General features: G+C 39.6%; 1 protein-coding gene across 1 annotated transcript in view; it reads right to left on the minus strand.

The window, feature by feature from the left end:
• Positions 1-20354: 20354 nt before the first annotated feature.
• The window catches only part of EIF4E3 (eukaryotic translation initiation factor 4E family member 3), a 42676-nt gene continuing 40663 nt past the window's right edge, over positions 20355-22367 (minus strand). Inside the window, exon 7 of the mRNA XM_034956882.4 lies at positions 20355-22363. Within this exon, the coding sequence (XP_034812773.1) occupies positions 22317-22363 (47 nt within the window). The 3' untranslated portion in view covers positions 20355-22316. The remainder of the gene's footprint in view (positions 22364-22367) is intronic.

Raw genomic sequence — 22367 nt, forward strand, 5'->3', positions numbered from 1 at the left:
TGATTTGTTAGAAAGTTTACATGAGCTAATGCACACAAACACATTTTGTAAACTCTTAAATGCCTCATATATTGAAAGTGCTATAAATTCAGAAAGATACACTTATATTCGAAAAGCATACAAAGCTCTGAATTTTCATTAGAACATGGGGAAAACTCAACATGTGTGCTTCTATGTTTCGTTCCCTTGAATTACAAAATGCAATGTTAAAAATCTCTTGTCTCAGGTAGAAGAAGAAAGAAGGCATTTTAATTTCCGGTGGTGCCAGCACATGGGGCTTGGGCTTCACCACCAGCTGCTGTAAAACCAAACCAAACAAACAATATATCCACCCACCCAAAGTAACTCAAAGTAACTGGATTTCTCTTTGCTGAGTTTCCTGTGAATACTTCAAAGCCTGGAGACTTTGCAGATGTCTTGGTGGTGATTTCCCTTTAGCAAACACGTGGGAAATACTCCAATAAGAGAGAAGCCAGCTCCACGAAAGAAGCCTTGGGGGCAGAAACCGAGGGAAGATGGTTTGCAAGCTGAGCATGATGAGTGCAGTAGCCTGATCTTCATTTCTCACATGCTTAGCACACATTTGCTTCTGGGGCTAATTCTTCAGCTTACCTCCAGTGTTTACAGCAAGGAAGCGTTTCTTGGGTTCTAGCCCATGAATACTCAAAACTGAACTTGAATAGAAAGCATTATATTAAATACTTCACTATTGCCAAGCCCCTTCTTGCAAGCCGCCATCCCCATCAGAAGAGAAGAACAGGTGACCTCCTGCTCCTGCTTGGAGGTGCGGGAGGGGATTGGGACACTGGGTGAAGGATGGGTCTCCTCGCCTGTTGTGTTATTTTCAAATTTGTATTTCTTTTACATTTTTGATTCTCCTTCCAAAGCAAATTTCCCTAAACATGTAATCGGGGAAATTTTTTACCTTGAGCATCTCTAAAGCTGTAACACAGAAAGTAAATATTTGCTTTCAGGAAAGTTTGTTTGTGGATTAAAATCTGCTTCTTTGAATCAAGAATCAGCTTATCCTTTCAAAATAAGAATTCATTACAAAACTACAACACTGTCTACAAACCTACAGACAAAGATTGGTAACAGTCCATGCAGTCGGCAAAATGACTGCTCCCAGGCTCTAAGGCAGGGTCCTTGGGTTTTTTCCAGGGGTGAAGATGGTGCCCAGCATGCTCTCCCCAGGCATCAGCAGGATGCTTTACAAGGCAGTGGCCTAGATATTGGGGTGAGGACCCCCATCTGCAGGACAGAGTGAAGCTTCTTCATCCACTGGATCACCAAACTCTCAGGCCCAACCAGGCCTTTACCGGGAGACGTCCCGCCTGCCTGACTGTGGTTCGCCGCTCATGCCTGTTTTATGCAACAAAGATCTTTTGAACACTTACTATGACCCAGCCATGGAGGCCACCTGAGTGAACATCATGGTCTCCGCCATCACCTAGTCTAGTGTGAGGGACAGGCAAACAGTGTGCCACCTGCTATACTTGAAGGGGTGCAGGGCTGCAAGCGACAAAGGAGGGGTACCCCCTGAGGTAGGGAGGGGCTTTCCTGAGGCAGATCAGGCAGGTAAGTGGGCAGGGAGAGGGAGGGAGAAGGAGAGTGCTACAGCAGACAGGGCAGCCTGGGAAGGTCCCTCCCCTGCAGGGAGGAGCGTCAGGAGGGGTAATGGGAGTGGATCCAGAAAAGGCTGCAGACTCAGCTCCTTGTGGGCTAATGGAGGATCAGGACTTTATCTACAGGGCAATGGGGAGCCACTGCATCACCAAGTCCCAGTCCACTGGCTTCTTGTTTTATGTTAATTACTCAACTTGATAGAGCCTGACTACATACAAAACTTAGGATACCACACAAAACCAGGGCAGAATCATCATCTTCATACTCCATTTAAAAAAATGGAGGCTTTGGATTTAGGCAGCATGCCTAAGGTCACCCAGCTATTGGAACTTGATGCTATAGTGGATTTTTTTGGGTTTTGTCACCCAGAATCAATGCCTCCATTTTTTTTTGGCGGGGGGTGGGGAGAGAATCATCTTCATGATTTCACCCCAGCTGTAGGAATGGGTGACTTAAGCCTGGCCTGGCACAGCATTTCCATCCTTTGGCCACAGTGATTGGCTCAGGAAAAGAGTCAGGTAGAACCAATGGTACACAACCTTGGGGCTTACTGGGACTGTTGAGAGAGAGAGAGAGAGAGAGGCCTATCCTGTCTCTTTTGGACTTAAAACTGGGGGGCTCATGTCTATAATCCCAGCACTTTGGGAGGCCAAGGCAGATCACTTGAGGTCAGGAGTCCGAGACCAGTCTGGCCAACATGATGAAATCCCATCTCTATTAAAAATACAAAAAAGTAGCTGGGTGTGGTGGTGTGTGCCTATAATCCCAGCTACTCGGGAGGCTAAGGCATGAGAATTGCTTGAGCCTAGGAGGCAGAGGTTGCAGTGAGCTGAGATCACACCACTGCACTCCAGCCTAGGCGACAGAGCAAGACTCCATTTCAAAACAAAACAAAACAAAACAAAAAAACTCGAAGACGTATGTCTACAGCTGGAGCATGAAGATGACACAAAAAAGAACTAAGAGGTTGTCTCCTGGATCAAGCTGTGCCTGAAGCCACTACTCCACAACTTTTAAATTACATCAGACAAAATTTTATTTTTTCTTATAAGAATCTTAGCTGGTTTCTCTCACTTGCAATGAGGCAGCCCTGATGCATGGTGGCCCTGATGCAATGGTGCTCATGGTGACCCTCTTCCACTTTACCTATCATGTTATAGGCTACTGAAATTGGTCTGGTATTTTGCTATATTCTTATTTAAAAAACTTATCCCAGTGAAAATTCAAATATGGAATAAATTGGGCTCTGAAAATACTTTAGTATGAGTTTCCAAGGATCAGCTGGTCTTGGTTTTCTCTTGATGACTCCAGCCAGTGAGCTGGATGGCAGCCCACAGTGATCCCATGAAAGCCACGCTGGTTAGTTTATAAATGTTAACACTGACAGGTTGCACATGGGTAGTGACTTTAAAAGAATCTAATGGGCTGAGTGCTTTATTTAACTATTCTGCTAAAAATTAGCCAGAGAATTTCTACAACCAACTATTAAAAAGAGATACTTTTCCCCTATTTTGAATGTCTTGCAATGAAAACACCTTAAGAATCAGAGTCATGAAAGTCTGTCACTGTAACATACTTTTAACTGGAGCTGCCTTCTGGACCAAGTGGACCTAGTAGACATCTACAGAACTCTCCACCCCAAATCAATAGAATATACATTCTTCTCAGCACCACACAGCACTTATTCTAAAATTGACCACATAATTGGAAGTAAAACACTCCTCAGCAAATGTAAAGGAACGGAAATCATAACAGTCTCTCCGACCACAGTGCAATCAAATTAGATCTCAGGATTAAGAAACTCACTGAAAACCGCACAACTACATGGAAACTGAACAACCTGCTCCTGAATGACTACTGGGTAAACAACAAAATGAAGGCAGAAATAAGTAAGTTCTTTGAAACCAATGAGAACAAAGACACAATGTACCAGAATCTCTGGGACTCAGCTAAAGCAGTGTTTAGAGGGAAATTTATAGCACTAAATGCCCACAGGAGAAAGTGGGAAAGACCTAAAATCGACACCCTAACATCACAAAAGAACTAGAGAAGCAAGAGCAAACAAATTCAAAAGCTAGCAGAAGACAAGAAATAACTAATATCAGACCTGAACTGAAGGAGACAGAGACATGAAAAACTCTTCAAAAAATCAATGAATCCAGGAGCTGGTTTTTTGAAAAGATTAACAAAATACATAGACCACTAGCCAGACTAATAAAGAAGAAAAGAGAGAAGAATCAAATAGACATAATAAAAAATGGTAAAGGGGATATCACCACTGATCCCACAGAAATACAAACTACCATCAGAGAATACTATAAACACCTCTATGCAAATAAACAAGAAAGTCTAGAAGAAATGGATAAACTCCTGGATACGTACCCCTCCCAAGACTAAATCAGGAAGAAGTCGAATATCTGAATAGGCCAATAAAAAGTTCTGATATTGAGGCAGTAATTAATAGCCTACCTCCCAAAAAAAGCCAGGACCAGATGGATTCACAGCTGAATTCTACCAGAGTTACAAAGAGGAGCTGGTACCATTCCTTCTGAATCTATTCCAAACAATAGAAAAAAAGGGACTCCTCCCTAACTCATTTTATGAGGCCAGCATCATCCTGATACCAAAACTTGGCAGAGACACAACAAAAAAAGAAAATTTCAGCCCAGCACGGTGGCTCATGCCTGTAATCCCAGCACTTTGGGAGGCTGAGGTGGGCGGATTGCCTGAGGTCAGGAGTTCAACACCAGCCTGGCTAACATGGTGAAACCCCGTCTCTACTAAAAATACAAAAAAATTAGCTGGGCATGGTGGTGCACACCTGTAGTCCAGGCTACTCAGAAGGCTGAGGCAGGAGAACATCTTCAACTCGGGAGGTGGAGGTTGCAGTGAGCCGAGGTCGCGCCACTGCACTCCAGCCTGCACAACAGAGCGAGACTTGGTCTCAAAAAAAAAGAAAAAAGAAAAAAGAAAATTTCAGGCCAATATCCCTGATGAACATCAATGCAAAAATCCTCAATAAAATACTGGCAAACCGAATGCAGCAGCACATTAAAAAGCTTATCCACTACAATCAAGTCAGCTTCATCCCTGGGATGCAAGGCTGGTTCAACATACACAAATCAATAAACGTAATCCATCACATAAACAGAACCAATGACAAAAACCACATGATTATCTCAATAGATGCAGAAAAGGACTTCGATAAAATTCAACCCCTTCCTGCTAAAAACACTCAATAAACTAGGTATTGATGGAATATATCTCAAAATAACAAGAGCTGTTTATGACAGACCCATTGCCAATATCATACTGAATGGGCAAAAGCTGGAAGCATTCCCTTTGAAAACCGGCACAAGACAAGGATGCCCTCTCTCACCACTCCTGTTCAACATAGTATTGGAAGCTCTGGCCAGGGCAATTAGGCAAGAGGAAGAAATAAAGGTATTTAAATAGGAAGAGAAGAAGTCAAATTATCTCTGTTTGCAGATGACATGATTGTATAGTTAGAAAACCCTCCATTGTCTCAGCCCCAAAACTCTGTAAGCTGATAAGCAACTTCAGCAAAGTCCCAGGATACAAAATCAATGTGCAAAAATCACAAGCATTCCTATACACCAATAATAGACAAATAGAGAGCCAAATCATGAGTGAGCTCCCATTCACAATTGCTACAAAGAGAATAAAATACCTAGGAATCCAACTTACAAGGGATGTAAAGGACCTCTTCAAGAAGAACTACAAACCACTGCTCAAAGAAATAAGAGAGCACACAAACAAATGGAAAAATATTCCCTGCTCATGAATAGGAAGAATCAATATAGTGAAAATGGCCATACTGCCCAAAGTAATTTATAGATTCAATGCTATTCTCATCAAGCTACCATTGATTTTCTTCACAGAATTAGAAAAAACTACTTCAAATTTCATATGGAACCAAAAAAGAGCCTGTATAGTCAAGGCAATCCTAAACAAAAAGAACAAAGCTGGAGGCATCATGCTACCTGACTTCAAACTATACTACAAGTCTACAGTAACCAAAACAGCATGGTACTAGTACCAAATCAGATATATAGACCAATGGAACAGAACAGAGGCCTCAGAAATAACGCCACACATCTATAGCTATCTGATCTTTGACAAACCTGACAAAAACAAGCAATGGGGAAATGATTCTCTATTTAATAAACAGTGTTGCAAAAACTGGCTAGCCATATGCAGAAAACTGAAACTGGACCCCTTCCTTACACCTTATACAAAAATTAACTCAAGATGGATTAAAGATGTAAACGTAAGACCTAAAACCATAAAAACCCTAGAAGAAAACCTAGGCAATACCATTAAGGACATAGGCATGGGCAAAGACTTCATGACTAAAACACCAAAAGCAATTGCAATAAAAGCCAAAATGGGATTTAATCAAACTAAAGAGCTTCTGCACAGCAAAAGAAACTATCATCAGAGTGAACAGGCAACCTACAGAATGGGAAAACATTTTAAAATCTGTCCATCTGACAAAGGGCTAATATCCAGAATCTACAAGGAACTTAAATAAATTTACAAGAAAAATAAAACAACCCCATCAAAAAGTGGGCAAAGGATATGAACAGACACTTCTCAAAAGAACACCTTTATGCGGCCAACAAACATGAAAAAAAGCTGATCATCACTGGTGATTAGAGAAATGCAACTCAAAACCACAATGAGATACCATCTCACGCCAGTTAGAATGGTGATCATTACAAGGTCAGGAAACAACAGATGATGGAGAGGATGTGGAGAAATAGGAACGCTTTTACACTGTTGGTGGAAGTGTAAATTAGTTCAACCATTGTGGAATACAGTGTGGCAATTCCTCAAGGATCTAGAACTAGAAATACCATTTGACCCACCAATCCCATTACTAGGTATATACCCAAAGGATTATAAATCATTCTACTATAAAGACACATGCACACATATGTTTATTGCAGCACTGTTCACAATAGCAAAAACTTGGTACCAACCCAAATGCCCATCAGTGATAGACTGGATAAAGAAAATGTGGCACATATGCACCATGGAATACTATGCAGCCATAAAAAAAGCATGAGTTCATGTCCTTTGCAGGGACATGGATGAAGCTGGAAACCATCATTCTCAGCAAACTAACACAGGAACAGAAAACCAAACACCACATGTTCTCACTTATAAGTGGGAGTTGAACAGTGAGAACATATGGGCAGGGCACAGGGAGGGGACTATCACACACCGGGGCCTGTTGGGGGGTGGGGGGCAAGGGGAGGGATAGCATTAGGAGAAATACCTAAGGTAGATGACGGGTTGATGGGTGTAGCAAACCACCATGGCACATGTATACCTATGTAACAAACCTGCATGTTCTGCACATGTATCCCAGAACTTAAAGTATAATATTAATAAAAACAGGAGCTGCTTTTAAAACCTGTATTGTCATGGATAAATACATTTTGTCCCCCAATAATTGAATTTTTGAACTAAGTGTTTTGTCTGCAACATATAAGATTTTAAAATTGTGTTTAGAATGAAATATACAAATGGATACGTTAAATGGCTATTGAGATTTGTTAGAAGGGGGGGTATGTTATAATCACAAGTCACTGATGCATTTTTATGGGCAGAAATCTTCCCAGACTCTGGTAACACAAGGGAACACTCTCAACTACTCAACGTTTCGGTGAAGGCCTAAACATGACTTCAACCTTTGCTGTTTTATTTTGAGTGACATTCTAGGGCTGCTCTGTCTGGAGTCTCCACATGGGCAGAGAGACATAGATTATTTAGCAGAACAAGAAAAGGAGAAGATCAAAGTAATCAACTCTCATTTTTGAACTCTTAGAATTTGACACATACTTTCTAGCAAAATGTCCAGTAGAAACTATTCATACTGCACAGCTCCTGTCCTGGAGACTATAATTCTGCTACATAAACACAAGAGGCATAAACCGTCCTTGAGGACAAGACACAACACTGACAAGAACAACTGGATTTAAAACCACAAACCTTCAGTGAAGTTTCTACAGGCCCAACCATTTCTGCCTTATTGTGTGAAGATAAGGAATATTTGTCTATCAGCGTGACTAGTGACTTACTTAATTACCTATAGGTGGGTTTCTAAACTGTCGAACGTCAGGGGGCTCTGGTAGATTTTACCTGTCCTCAAACCTCACCTCCTGGTACAAAAGTCTTCCAGGTGTTGGAGATACTCACATAAATGAAACATGGTGGCTACATTTTCTTTAGAAAATTTCCTAAACATGGGGAGGAGACAGCTTTTGCAAGTAAATATCTGTTGTACCACTTGAGATAAGGTAGGCGCCTCTTCGCAAGGCTCGCTGCATTTCTTTTGCCCCTCCTTTTTCCCATTTAGTAACCTTCCTTCCTAAATCTCCTCCATTGCACCCCCACAACCCCCGTGGCCCCAGCCACGGCCCTCGTCTCAGCCCCAAGCAGCCCAACTTTCTTCCATGTCTTTAGATATCTATAAGCACTGTATTTCCTACAAGTACGACTTAGGAATAAAAAAAAGTTTTTGGTGGGGAGAGGAAGCTAGCTACTGGTATTGTTTTTGTTAAAATAAGCAGGTATTACTTTTGTCCTTAACAATGGGGGTCTTTGTGGAAATTGAGAGGTTTCTGGATTCTACTGTAGAATGTAATTTTAAAACAACTGGCCACGTATCTCAAAAACAGGCCTACCTTGGTCAGACCACTGTGGTACCATGAAGCATTACTATCAAGATCTATCCATGAGAAACACTGGATAGCACGAAAAGAGCCTTCGCGTGCATTGTCTCATTTAATCTTCACACTCTGTGGTGGGAGAATTCACTATTCCTGTGACTCAGATGAAGAAACTGAGACTCAGAAGTTAGGTGGCTCACTTAAGGTCACAAGACTAGCAAGTTGGGGTGTAAGGCTGAGGAAGCCAGTTTTCTCACTTAGCAAACCAAAACAGCAATCCCCCAAGCGCGGAGAATGGGTTTCCTAAGATGGGATCTCAGATGAGCTGGTGGGAATGTTGCTCCTTCAACTCATCCAACAGCTGAACCTCTGGGTGCAGAGCTGTGTGTGATGTAAAGGTGGGAGAAGGCCTGGGAACCCTCAACCTAGTGCCACACTTACAATGGCCATACACACTATATGTGGAATGAGTCGAAGGCCATAGAGGAGGCTAAAAGAAAACTCAAGTGCCCTCTCTGTTGCAGGAAAGGAAGCTCTTCTCTGCTGGAGAGCTGAGAACAGGCTTTGGGGAGGAGGGGGCCTTGGCTCACCCTCAGAGCATCCCTATGGGGTGAGCAGGAGGGGGCCCAGCAGAGGGCTGCAGAGAGACAAGGGGCTTGGCTGGCCGCGGCTTGGCGCACACGTGTCGGAGAAGAGTGGGAGACAGCATGGCAGCATCTGGAGCCGCTCGCAGGGGGAGGGCTAACTCTCGGGGTATTGTGCTCATTGCTGGAATCTAAAATACAGCTTTAAATTATTAAGCGTCTTGGAATGCCACAAACATTTTAAAAACTGCCTGTCAGGATCAGAAAGGCACTTGAAGGAAGAATCTTCAAACTGAGTGTCAGAAATGAGAGATGGGCCCGTGTGACCCAACTTCACTCCGCATACTTAACCATCCCTCGCCTCATTCCCTACTCTCCGGGCGGCGGGGCGGCTGCGTGGAAGCAGATCCCACAAACTTACAAAATAAGATCCCACGGTATATAGATTTGTGCATGCTGCCCACATATTAAAGGAAACACTCATCAGGGCCTTCTTTTAAAAATTGTGCTATAAAGGTATAAACCCTCCATTTTTTTTTTTGGAAGCCTTTTTGGGAAGGACATGAAGCACCCCCAGAACAGTCAGGGGACCATATTTTGTGCAACAGCAATTCTTCTAAATATAGACCATAGAGCAATCACAAGAAGGATGCAAGCGATGTCCTTGGATGCTCCGCAGAACAGGAGGATGACAAAGCTGCTAAGAGGGTTTTGCATTGAAATCCTGCGCTCCCCGATTTAGCAGAAGGCTTATTTCGCCCTCTCACATGAGTGGGCTGCCGGAGTGGCCCCAGAGCAGTTGCATTTTGAAGCTATTACTTTACCTTGTCCTAGTCCTGCCTTAACAGGTACATAAATTCCCTGGACTTGGGGAGTTTCATTTTTAACCCAGCAGAAGTAAATTTACTTAACCAAACGTGGGCTCTCTCTAACATTTGCCAGATATCACCGGGCGACTTTTTTTAACCTCATCTTCACAGCAGAAACATAAAAGGCGAGATCTATAAACATTTCAGATTCATAATATACTACTTCCTCTAGGTTCTTCTAAGTGGAAACTTTGCTCTTGAGAAAAGGTGAGCATCTACTAAAAAGTAATTTTCTCTTGTCAGGAGGGCTCGCCATGCACTTGGTTGCAGCTGAAATGTGTTTTAATAAGGCCTTTCTCCTTTACAAGCCCGGCTTGCTTTTAGTTCCATCCCACAGCCTGAGCAGGGAGGAAGATGGCTCTCAGATATCCTTTTGTTACCCTAATCAGAGCCAGAAGGGCTGTATTGACTTTCAGGCCTTGGGGAGTTGTAGTTCTTTTGTATCCATCTCATCCAAGAAATCAAGTTTGATTAATTTGTCATCAAGTAAAACGTGTGATCTGCTCGGAGCCCGGCCTTTGAAGTGGAAGGATGAACTTGGGCTGCAAAGTCCAGGTCAGCGGGCGAAACAGCAGTGGTGCCGAATCGAACAAGTTCTTCTCCGCAGAGCTGCCTGTTCTCATTTAAAACATTTTTTTTTTCTTTTTGTTTTTAAACCTTTTCCACACACGTCTTCTGGGTTGGACTGCTCCCTGGCTGGGGCCCTCTTTTGTTTACTTTAATTTAAAAAATAGAGTTATCAGGGCTACAAAGCAAGTAAGACCCAGAAAACATTTAGCCACTCCGCAAGGCATGGGGGTGGAAGGATTTGACCTCTCTACAATCTTAAAAGACCACTGTGAGTGAGAGAGCCACGAGGGCTGAACCCTGTGTCAGCACGTGCTTCTGGAATGAATAATCGGAAGGGGTCTCCAGCTGGGTCATGGGACAGATGCTCATTTATGATGCTCTGGGCTTGTTGACCTGCACTTAGTGGAGTTCCCAAACTGCTGAAAATGCATAAGGTAGTGGCCCCAAGATATTATTTAATCCTAGACTTAGTGTCATATTTCTTGTTCAGATGCTATATATGCTTTATAAAGAGTTACAGGGCTTTTAAAAATTACAGAGTAAGCAATCTTTATACATTCCACGGTATAAGGATCCCCATATTTCACATGCTGGTGCACAGGCCTTTTGATGACTGCTACCCCTCAGGTATATACATAAAGACACAGTGAATTATTGGCCAGGAGTCAAGGGCTTGTTTGGCTTTCAAAGATGTTTAAAAAGCACCAACAAATTATAAACAGCCTCTGTGGTTACTGAATTCAGTGTCTAAGCTATTATTATTATTGGAGAATTTGAAAACAATAATGAGATTAGTAAAAAACACTCAGCTTTAGAAATCTAAGGGGTTTTTGACTTTAAAAAAAGAAACACTGCTTATGACAACATTCAAACATTCCTTCATTCAAACATGCATTGCATTCATACTTATATGCCAGGTATGTGCAACTCAAAAATGTCTAAGATACACTTCCTGCATTTCTTATAGTCTAGTAGTTCAGTTTTAATATTTACCAATCCACTAAATCGTCAGCTCCATGAAATAGGAATGATGTTATGTCTTGTTTTTGTATCCCCAGTGCCTAACACATCATAGCTGTTCAAGAAATATTTGTTGAATTAATGAGTCAATATTGTATATGGTCTACATCTCAGCAATACTAAGGCCTATTAACTTTCCTTTAAGGTAGCCAGGATTAAAATAATAATATAATAATATATAATTATATATATATATATATATATAAAACATAATATGCACATCATACAGGGAACTCTTGGGAGCTTCTCACAATTGTCCCCTCAGTGACAAGTTTGAGTGTCTGCAATCCAAGATGGACAATAGGAGACTTATGCTTCAGTGAGAATTTGTTCAGCCTCTAAAACATTTTCATCAACTGTACTTTTTTTTTTTTTTTGAGACAGCGCCTCGCTGTGTCGCCCAGGCTGGAGTGCAGTGGCATAATCCCAGCTGACTGCAACCTCTGCCTCCTAGGTTCAAGTGATTCTTATGCCTCGGCCTCCTGAGTAGCTGGAATTACAGTCGTGCACCACCATGCCCAACTAATTTTTGTATTTTTAGTATTGATGGGGTTTCACCATGTTGGCCGGGCTGGTCTTGAACTCCCGGCCTCAGGTGATCCACCCACCTCAGCCTCCCAAAGTGCTGAGATTACAGGCATGAGCCACTGCGCCCGACCCTGAACTTCCTTCTTATGTTATGATGGCAATAATGCTCTTAGAAAATAATTGGAAAGTTCATTTAGGTTTTAAGTTGGTTTGTGGCAAATCAACGCAGAAGTCAAGTGCGCAGAAGTCAAGTGCACAGAACTCAAGTAAACGGGGATGATTTGTTTTTTCCCAATATGGTACAATGAGGTAGAAAGATCATAAACAAGCAGTTAGAAGACTAATGGGTTTGGCCACAGTGTTGCCACCAAAGACTTGTAGGACCTCAAACATGTTAAGCTGGGCCAATACCTGAGGAGGAAAGTGGGAAAGTTTCCTTGAAGCAGTTCATTCTCTTCACTGTATGGATGAATTGATACAGCCAACCAATGGAAGTACCATTTACTAACTCTTTACCACATCCAAAGGGCTGAGCTGGGTGCTTCATATGTTACTGGCTTTGAAGAAGCTCTACCTTGCCCTTCTAAAAAGGAGGAAACTGGGGCTCAGATATGTTGAGGGACTTGCTCAAGGCACAAGCGAACAGAATTTCAACCCAATAAAGCAAATTCCAAACTAAGCTCTTTGCATTGCGTCAGTTTGCTTTCTTTCTGATTGTTCATATTCAAGGCTAAATTGGGCATCCCGGACAAGTTCAAATCCAGAGAGAATCCTACGGTCTCCCTGTACTCTTAAGTGGCAAAACCACCAAACCTTTTACCAGAACACCTAACATTCTGGTCAAGAAACCAAATTCCATCTTCTCTGCTCTTCTCCTTTCCAATCCCTGGTAGAAGCATTTGCAAACACAAATAGTTAAAGGTCACCAGTAAGAAGTAGAAGAGGGATTTTGCATGATCCATCTGTGCTGGGATAATCCGGAATTGGCCGTGAATATGTTGAAGGGCCTACACGCTACATCAGTAATTCTTTTTCACCTGCCATCCACACCAGCAAATGTGTTATTCTTGTACATTCGTTGGAGAAGAGTGTTAGGCATGTGTGTCTGCAGATTGGGCACTCAATAAGTGAGACAGAAAAGCAAGCTTCAGATATAAATTTTTTAATTCCCAGTTAAAACCTTGAGAAAATAAGCAAGTAGATGGTGTGTCCTAGCTATAAACTGGTTTTAAGACAAATCTGCTTACATGGAGTTGATGCAAAGAAGCAGGTTAGAAAACATGCATTTTTTCCACATAATATATGGAATGAAGAAAAGATCATTGATTTTAACAGCCAGGAGATTTGGGATATAGCTGCAACTTTGCCACCAACTACTTGTATGACCTTGAACGAATTCTTTATACTTTCTGGGTCATTTCTTCATCTGTAAAATAAAAAGTTTGAACTAGGCCAGTGATTTTTCCATCTTTTTCTTAAAGCTGTAAAACCTTTTCTTTGTAAACAAACTCTCATAAGGAATCTCAAAATTCTTGCACATCATATCTTCAACTTTCACCAAGGCAGCCTCACTGTAGAACAGGCTGGAGCCACAGTACCTTAGATGTATCTTGGTTCTGCAACTGACTACTGGTGTCACCTTCGGCAAGTTATTTCACCTCTCTGAACCTCATGCATATGTTTCCACATACACAAACTGGGGACAACAATGACAGCATCCACCTCGTAGAGTGTTGGGGAGAACTAACCTCTATGCTTAGATGGCATGGAACTCCATACATGCTATTGTTATTGTGGATATTATAGCTATGGACAGAGCCACACACTACAGCAAAAGCACATTAAATTCTGCCCAGTTACTAACTTACGGGGGTATCAATTGCTTATAGTGTGTCATTTTGCACTTATCATTTAAAAGACTTACTACAAATAAGTTTTCTGAACCAACGTTCATAGTTAGAGAAGATTCTATATGTAAAATAATGTTTATCACCTGTGATAAAACCAGAGAGAAATGCAAGTGTCTCCTGTAGGTCAGGATAATGGTTATTTTAGTGGAGAGGGCGGGGACACAAGAAAGGGCTCCTGGGGTGACCGGCAAAGTTCTATTTCTTGGCCTGCTGTTATAGAGTGTTCTCCTTGTAACAATTCAGTAAGTTACACATTTGTTTTGTGTGGTTTTCTGTACCTTTATTTTACGCTAAAAAGGTTTTATAAAACCTTTGTTTCGTTTCATAAAACAAAATCAGTGAGTACATAAGTTATACTTACTGGCTTCCAAAATGTTAAAATTTGGCCATGTGATGCATGTCACTGTGTGTTATTGCTTTATTATACTTTTAAAAATACTTCTTAAAATGTATTTTACAATGAAAACTTTGTTTGCCATATCTGAAAGTGTTTCTGTGGAACCACCCTTCTAGGGAACACTCTTTGAAAGCTGATGGACCTCTGTTAAAATGTGGATTCCAAGATGTTTGTTTTAAAAAAATAAAATAAAATTCTGAAAAACAGTCTTGTCCTTTATAACTTGGCTATCTTCATGAAACACTAATTATTTTCACCTTAAAAAGGGGACACGGCTTTAGTGTTTAACCTTCACTTCCATCATTCTTTTCCAGTAAGCATGAATCACAAAACTCAAATGTTTCCTAAGATCTGAAACCTTTCTCTAGGTCCATACTTTATATAATCCTATATGTGCAAAAAACAAATGATTTAAGTTTCCTGAGTTAAAGAGGAAATTGGGGAGTAAGAGCTTGTCCACATCTTTAATGCTTAGAGGAGCACACACATTTAGCCCTGCCATCTGTACAAATGGTACCAGAGTTCAACATGCTTACGATTATAAAGAATTTATGATTTATGCTTGCTAGTTAAATATGCTTATGATTTAAACTTATTTTCTCTGGCAAGAAATAAGCTAGTCAGCACCACAGCCTAGCCAGATGATGGGAAATAGAAACATATTTTAATGACATATATTTTAACTTGCTGGCCCTTGCAAATGCTACTGTTTTTTTCTTTTCTTCATGTAACAAAAGAACCATCGTCCTGTAGGATTCCAGAGATTTTTTTATGCATTCATTAACGAAAAGCAGTTAAAAGTTCTTTAATAGCAGTTACTGCAGCGAAAGGATCACTGAGGAAGAAAAGGCATGCATGGTCTTGGCTTCCAAGAAAACTGTACGTTAGGTGACAAGGCAGAGGAACCTATGCTAATAGAACAACCAAGAACACATTCCAAAAAGTGCATCAATAACGACTAGATGATAAAGTACACACAGAATGCATGGTGGCAGTAATCAGATGCAAATATGAGAGGGAAATATTATGAAATTTTAAAGCCTTCCTAGTGTTATGCCCTGCTCTTCAACGATTTCATTAAATTCGCTGTGTTAAAATTAATTAGGCATCACACATAAGATCCTGAATTGCTTGTTTCTGCAGGGAGAGATAGGAAAGTCTGCAGATGAATGGAAGAAGAGTTTGTTGGTACGTTTTGTTTGTTTTTAAAGGAATATATTAGACAGCCAGAAAGGAGGAGTAAATTCACTTTACTTGCCGAAACAGGGGACAACTGAATCTCACCAGCAAATTGCAGCACAAAAGAGCAATGAGAGTAATTGACTTATTCTAAAACGGAACCATTCTTAGTAGAGGGTAAAGAAAAAGAATTAAAATAAGCAAGATACGTTTTCTAAGAGACCCAGATGAGCCCTATTATCAAATGTGTTCAACAGGGAAGTGTAAAAATAAAAACAGTTACTCCCCATCAGAATACCAGATAACCTACTAAGCGTCAGACTCCATGCTAGCAGCGTCACACATATTAGAGGTGTTGGACAGAAACTTTTAATATGTGTTGTAATAAACAAGGTTATTCTAATCACCATACACACACTGGAAATCTAATAATGATTAAGTTATGTGGTTGATTAAACTGCATGAAATTTTTAAACTGGAGGATGAAAATGACATTTCTATACTATAAGAACCTCAATACAGAATGAGAATTAGTAGCAACAGATTACAAAAGATCTCAAAATAAAGTTCTACAAACTAACACTTAAACAAACCCTGTGAACTACTACCCTGAAAAATGAAGAAGCACAAATTCATAGCAATATAGTCCCAAATTAGAAAATTGCAAAACAGTCTAAACATTTGCACTAAACACATAAATCACTACCTTTTCAAGTAAGAAAAGTATAGTCTAGTCTTACCTTATTGCTGCAAAAGGCTGGAATAAAAAATACTGACTTATAGAAGCAACTTTCACATGTATCTGAACATCAAACACAACACACAATATAAAATCAAAAATAACTAGAACAGAAAAGTTTTCAGTCTGACCTTAAAAATACTGAGCAAATCACTAGATGAAGCCAGATCAAAAGGAAGGGCATTACACCAGCTTGTAGCCAGATGTGAAAGGGTCCCCCATTGCACAGGGCACAGATGGTATAAAATAAGGGGGTGGGGGCACAAGCAGATCCAAAACATAATCAAACAAACCTGGTTCAACTTACACAGGTAAGACTATTCTAAAGAATTAATAACTTTCAATGCAACTGGTAAGATTTTAAATTTGGTTAGCTGTCTCAAGCTAAAGTATGCTCACTAGTTTAAATTTTGAAATTCTTTTATATAATCATTGAAATAAATTCTCCATGAGAATATATTCAAAGTCCTGGTGACTTGTTTTAAATGAATACTGAAAAGACAGTGTTAAAACTTAAAAACAAAAACAATGGTTGTAAGCCACATTATCTGATTAAAGTCTGAGAACTTTGGGGAGAATTTAATGTATATCCACAGCATCAATACCTCTATTTGAAAACAGAAACACTGTAAGTTTATTAAAATGTTCAAAGTCCTTTAATATTCGCCATTCATCATGTAATGTAAAGTGCTAAAATTAAAATTTTCACCCTAAGCCTTCATTAAAAGTTGCTTCTTTGTATGTGAAAAGATGAGAGGTAGCATAAATTTTCTATAGAAAACTCAGAAACACTCAATTTACTTCATGTTCAGTTCTATAATGCAAAGTTGACACTTTAATAGATCCGAAATAAACATCTGTTCCAAAATAAAAGTTCAAGAAAAATTATCTGACTTCGATATTAGAAATTGAAATTTTCATAAAGAAATCTTGCATTTCACTAAATGAGTTGGCAACTTTCTTCAGGCAGCAACCAAAACAAAAACATTTAACACAGATTCCTTCAATCTCATGATTTCTGAAGGACACAAAAGCATAGAATATCCAAAAGCTATTGTATTGGATATTCTAATAAGGTACACTCAAGACACACATATACAATGGAACTCTGAATTTCAGTAGCAATGATGAACAAAAAAATACTGACTTTGCAATGACTTTTGCTTATCACTCACATCGTTTAGGGAATACTTATTTGATTTTTTTTTGACATTTCTATGTATTAAAGGATCTCTCCAGTTTAGTAACAGCTTTGCTAAGCTACGTTTTGAAAGTGACAATTAATTTTAGTGGAAATTCATTCCCAGGCTACTTTGATAGTCATTTGAACAGTTTTGTGTTATTTTACATGCAATTTTATAGCTCTATAACGTTCATTTAATCTTGTTCAATGATGCTGAACCCCAGATGCCATAAGACATTATAGAAAAGTAGTTACTGCACATATGGAGTAACTACTTTTCTGAACATTAATTTCTTTTCTCTTAACAGGCTGAAATGGTATTTAGAAAAGAGAAAAACCACCACTCTGTATTAAAGGCTTTATATTATGGACTTCCAGGGATGGGCTCCTATGACTGCTGTGGTCCCAGCCATAAAGTTCTTATTTACGAGCATCATCTACTCAAGTCTCAGTATTAATGGTTTTCTCCAGCCTTCCTAAGATTGTTGGTATCATACATTGGAATCAGGTCACCTGACAGAGCTTAGGGTTGGGAGGCTTTCCTCATTTGTCATATGTGGGAGTTGGATAAAATCAGGGGTTCTCCAAGAGCGATCTGAGCACCATCAGCATTAGAATCACTAGGGCACTTGTTAAAAATGCAGATATCCTCCCAGATTTCTAGTGCTGGGGTCAAGAAATGTGAATAATAAGTAAGTATCTGAGTGATTTTGCTGCATGCTAAGGGGTGAGAAGCAGTGGTAGATGATCTCAAAGGTCCCTTCCACTCTAAAATTCTAAGAGTCCCTGAATGTTCTTTTAAAAATGGATTCATGTCAGCAACATGAAAGAATTTCTAGAAGACAAGACAGTGACTTTTGGCCTGAGTGGGCCAATCTGAATAAGTATTCTTAGATTTGGATGTATATGTAAAAATAATAGAAAATAAAATCAGAACAGTATAATCTGACATGAAGGGAATCTATCTGGGATTTCTTCTTGGGAGAAGTAGAGGGGCAACCCACTCTAATTGCTATAAATGACCACAGGTTCAAAGGGACTTTTCATTGCCTCTCAGTCCCTATTTTTTCCCACTTCACCCTCTGACTCCTCCCAGCTGTTGAGATCCAGGCTTTTTACAATCCTGAGTCACCAAACTCTTGAGTAATTTTAACTGATCTCAATATATTCTTTTCAGAAGTAAACAATTCACAGGCAGTCCTCTACTTTCACTTGTAATGAGTAAAATCTCACAGAAACATACAATGTAGGAAAGGTGAAGGGTAGAATTACATTTTTAAAAGGAAGTTCCATATTCAGAGTGCTAAAAAAATCAACTCCTAATTTTCTCTCTTTGGGCATAATATTTGATGAAATATTTTCCATATCTCCTGTATGTGAGTTTATTTTATTCTTTTTCTTCCCAATCACTTATAAGGCCAATGAGAGCCTAGGATTTCAGATATTTTAAGCACATCTGGAGCGATCTAGCTTTGACACATTTTTATTAGGTGCATGAAAACTAAATGTCTTATTGCCAAGTATCATTTTTACATTTTCTCGTCAAATTTTTATAAAAGCTTAAGAGCAAAATGCAGTAGGATCTTAAAAGAATTCTACAAACATAGCTGGATAAATTCTGCTGCTGAGCCAGAACTGTTGGCTGGAAGGCAGCGCCACCATGCGATCGTTCCAAAGGCTGTCAGTTTTGTCTAAAGACATAAGCTGGGATCCTCTAAGAGTTGGGCAACTAATAGCAAAAGCCCACTTCCTGTCATAGGAAGGTTATTTTCAAACTCCAAACCCCAGCACCACTTCTGTCTCTGAGAGGGAGAGGGAGAGGAGGAGGAGCTGTTTACAAACAGGATGTCTGATTACGGAGTTACACCAGTGGCCAGATTGGATCAGATATTTAATGCTTGATTAGGGTGGCTAGTGGGCAGGTTAAGGCTGGCAGATTCTGAGTACTCTCCATTTAAGGACGCCTGCACCGGGATACAACTTGCCGACTTCAATACCCAGCTCTGTGGCTGGCTAGCCCTACGTCTTTAACAAGGGACAAGTTCGGCCAAGGCTCAGTTGGTGGATTGTATATTATGTCTATAGGACCCAATTATACCTAAAGTTTCTAAGCTATAAAGTCTTGTGACCGTGTGCATGGTGTAGACATGGGCTAAACTCAAGAAGAGGGGGTGAGAAAGAGTCATCTTAATCTTTAAAGTTTATTAGAGTTGTGTTTTCCTTTTCATGTTTTTGCTTCATAAAGTGTACCATGAATCTAACAGCAATATTATATGAAATGTACATGTTTGCAGTAAATTACACCCTCATTTAAGAAATGTGGAAAAGTTGGGGGGAAAGAGGAAATCTTAAAACTGAGTTAAGTCAGCAGTTCAGCAAGTGCTTACGAAAGACAGTCAAAATATAGGCAAGTTACTTTAAATGGGTATTATTTGTCCTTACTTTCCCAATGTAGGCAAGTGCCTGTGATATAACAATTTAGGGAATAATGGGAGAATAAAAAGCATATTAGTTTCAATCAGATTTCCTGGCATATATCACAGACCCTAAGGAATTACAAAGACAAAAAAGCAAGCTCTTTGGTTTCTGCATGGTTCTTTGCAGACTACAAGGCTGCCCCTGCAAGCACTTGGATGAAAAGACCGGGATTCTACTGGAAGTTTGCACTTTCCCCACATCAGCCAAGATGGGTAAACTGCCTTAACACAAAAGTCACACGCCCCACAAAATATTTCCTTCTATCTCAAAACAGTATTAGCTTCTTTAATCTAAGAAGGTAATGAGAGGTTTTTAAACTGATTAAATCAGCTTAGTTCATACAAAGTCTATTATGATTAAATATTCAATTAAAACAATTTCCAAACCAAAATCTGACAAAATCCTCTCTGAAAGTAATTTAGATGATAGGTTTTTAACATTAGGCAAATTAAATCCTTCTCACAGTTGGTATTTTCTAAAGGGTCAGAAACAGTTGCAGAAGTTCACTGGGGCAAAAATCTACTTTGTGTGCTAGTCATGTTCCATGATCATAAACAGAAACTAGAAATATTAACGTGAGCCTAACATTCCTATTTATTTTATTTTTACTTCAAAGGCTACATACATGCAAAAGTTGAACATGTCATCACAAATGCTTTAAATAAAGTTCAAAAAATAAAAATACTTCAAAATCCATTTACTTATGGAAATATACATGACAATTATAGTGAAGTCAATTATATCCTTTTTTCAATCAGAAAAATACTTATATTATAAAAAAGTTTTAATTCATGTCCAGAATAATTTTTTAAAATTCTTGAGTCATAATTTTAAAACAAGTTGAATGATAGTACAATATTTGGAGAAACAAGTCCTAGGCTTTTGCTAATTGGATCTGATATTCTTATACTTCATTTTGAAATAACTAAGGAAACTCAAGTTTAGAAAAAAAAAAGCATTTTTAAAAACCTATGATGGTAAGTATTATGGCTGAGGTGGTTACTAACCAAGTGAAGGGCACAACTTCCATAAGCAGACAATGTTCAAAGTCCTTTAAAATGTTTGAATGGAGAATTTTATCTACAAACACATAGTGGAGGCTTAAAGTAGCCTCGAGTCTCTCTGCTGGTCAACACTGCAAGAGGAATTAAAAATCCCAGGTACAGTGAAGTTCTGAGTGCACTGCCCTTTTGAAAAATGTGTGAGCAGGCACTAGCTCCCGTGACTCCAAAGCCGACTGGGGGAAGTGTCTTCAGATGGCCCTGCCCTTTATCAGGCAAAAGCAGCCAAAGGCTTGGCAAAGTCAGGAGAGGGAAATCAGCGTATTCTGAGCAAGTCTCCATGGTCCAGAGACCATGACCATTTCCTTCTAATAAAACCAATATTTCTTTGGTAGCATAATACAATATATATCAACAATCCCAATAATTAATATGAGCAGAATGCACTCAAAGTTCAACTTTGTAAATGTTCACATGCATCCTGGAAATGAGATTTAACTTCCTGCACCTACATGAAAAAGGGTGGGGACAGCTGCCCAGGCTGGAGGACTACTGATGATGAGAAATGACACACAATGTGAGCAGGGAAAGGGATCATTTAACAAAATGTGTTAGCGTTGACTGGGAAAGAAAGCCCTAAGTGGGTAAACACACCCGAACTTTGCAAGGAGCTTAATTCAAACAATTAAAATATCACCTTCTCTTTAAATCAGAAACATCAGGTTTCCTATTGGAAGAAATCCCTTGCTACCACTCTAAGCCTTTGGTTGAAAAGGCCAAATTAAAATTCGGGTTAGAAATGTTTCCACAGAGGGTCCAAAGACTTAGAGCTTGATTTATATCCTGATACTGAATTGTGATTATAGTTTTCATGTTATGCAATCCAACTATTATTTTCCTTTTATCACTAAAAAAAAAAGTTTTAAAAAGGAAAATTGAAGATTTGTGTGCTGTCAGTGCAAAATCACATTAAGTATGGTTTTTCTTTTCCCTGGGACAGAAAAAAACAATGCCCAGCTCACAGTACATAGGAATGTGTCACAACAAATAATCAGAAGACAGATTTCTCCAAGCTAGTGTTCCTCCTTGTACAGTGTGGTATTCAAAAGCAGTATTGTCACGATTATGCATATTCTCATTAACTAGGTACAGCAGAGCTACTTAAAGGGAAACCCATTTCTTGTGCCTCAATGAAAGGGGAGTGTAGAAAACAATAATTAGGCTGAATAAGGAATTTTAAACGGCAAAAAAAAAAAAATCAGAGTGAAAAGAACAGAGAATTTAAAAAGCCAAAAAAAAAGTTTTTTGTGTGTGTTTTTTTTAAAAAGCAAGTAATGTGACGGTAGAAACCCACACAATCTCCCCCCACCCCACCTGCCACTTTGAGTCCTAATTGCCCATCTGCAAGGACAGAAACCCACTCTAAATTGACCAGCATCGGCTTCGGCAAGTCTTCTCTTCACTCTCCCTCCTGTTAAGACCGTTTCCAAAACCAATCAGCAAAGGACAAAGAATTCTTTACAGAGTGCAATTAGTGTTTTCCACGTCCACCTTCAAAAGCATGATGCTCTTCATGGGCTAA

This window comes from Pan paniscus, chromosome 2 (genome assembly GCF_029289425.2).
Source record: "Pan paniscus chromosome 2, NHGRI_mPanPan1-v2.0_pri, whole genome shotgun sequence".
Classification (NCBI taxonomy): Eukaryota; Metazoa; Chordata; class Mammalia; order Primates; family Hominidae; genus Pan; species Pan paniscus.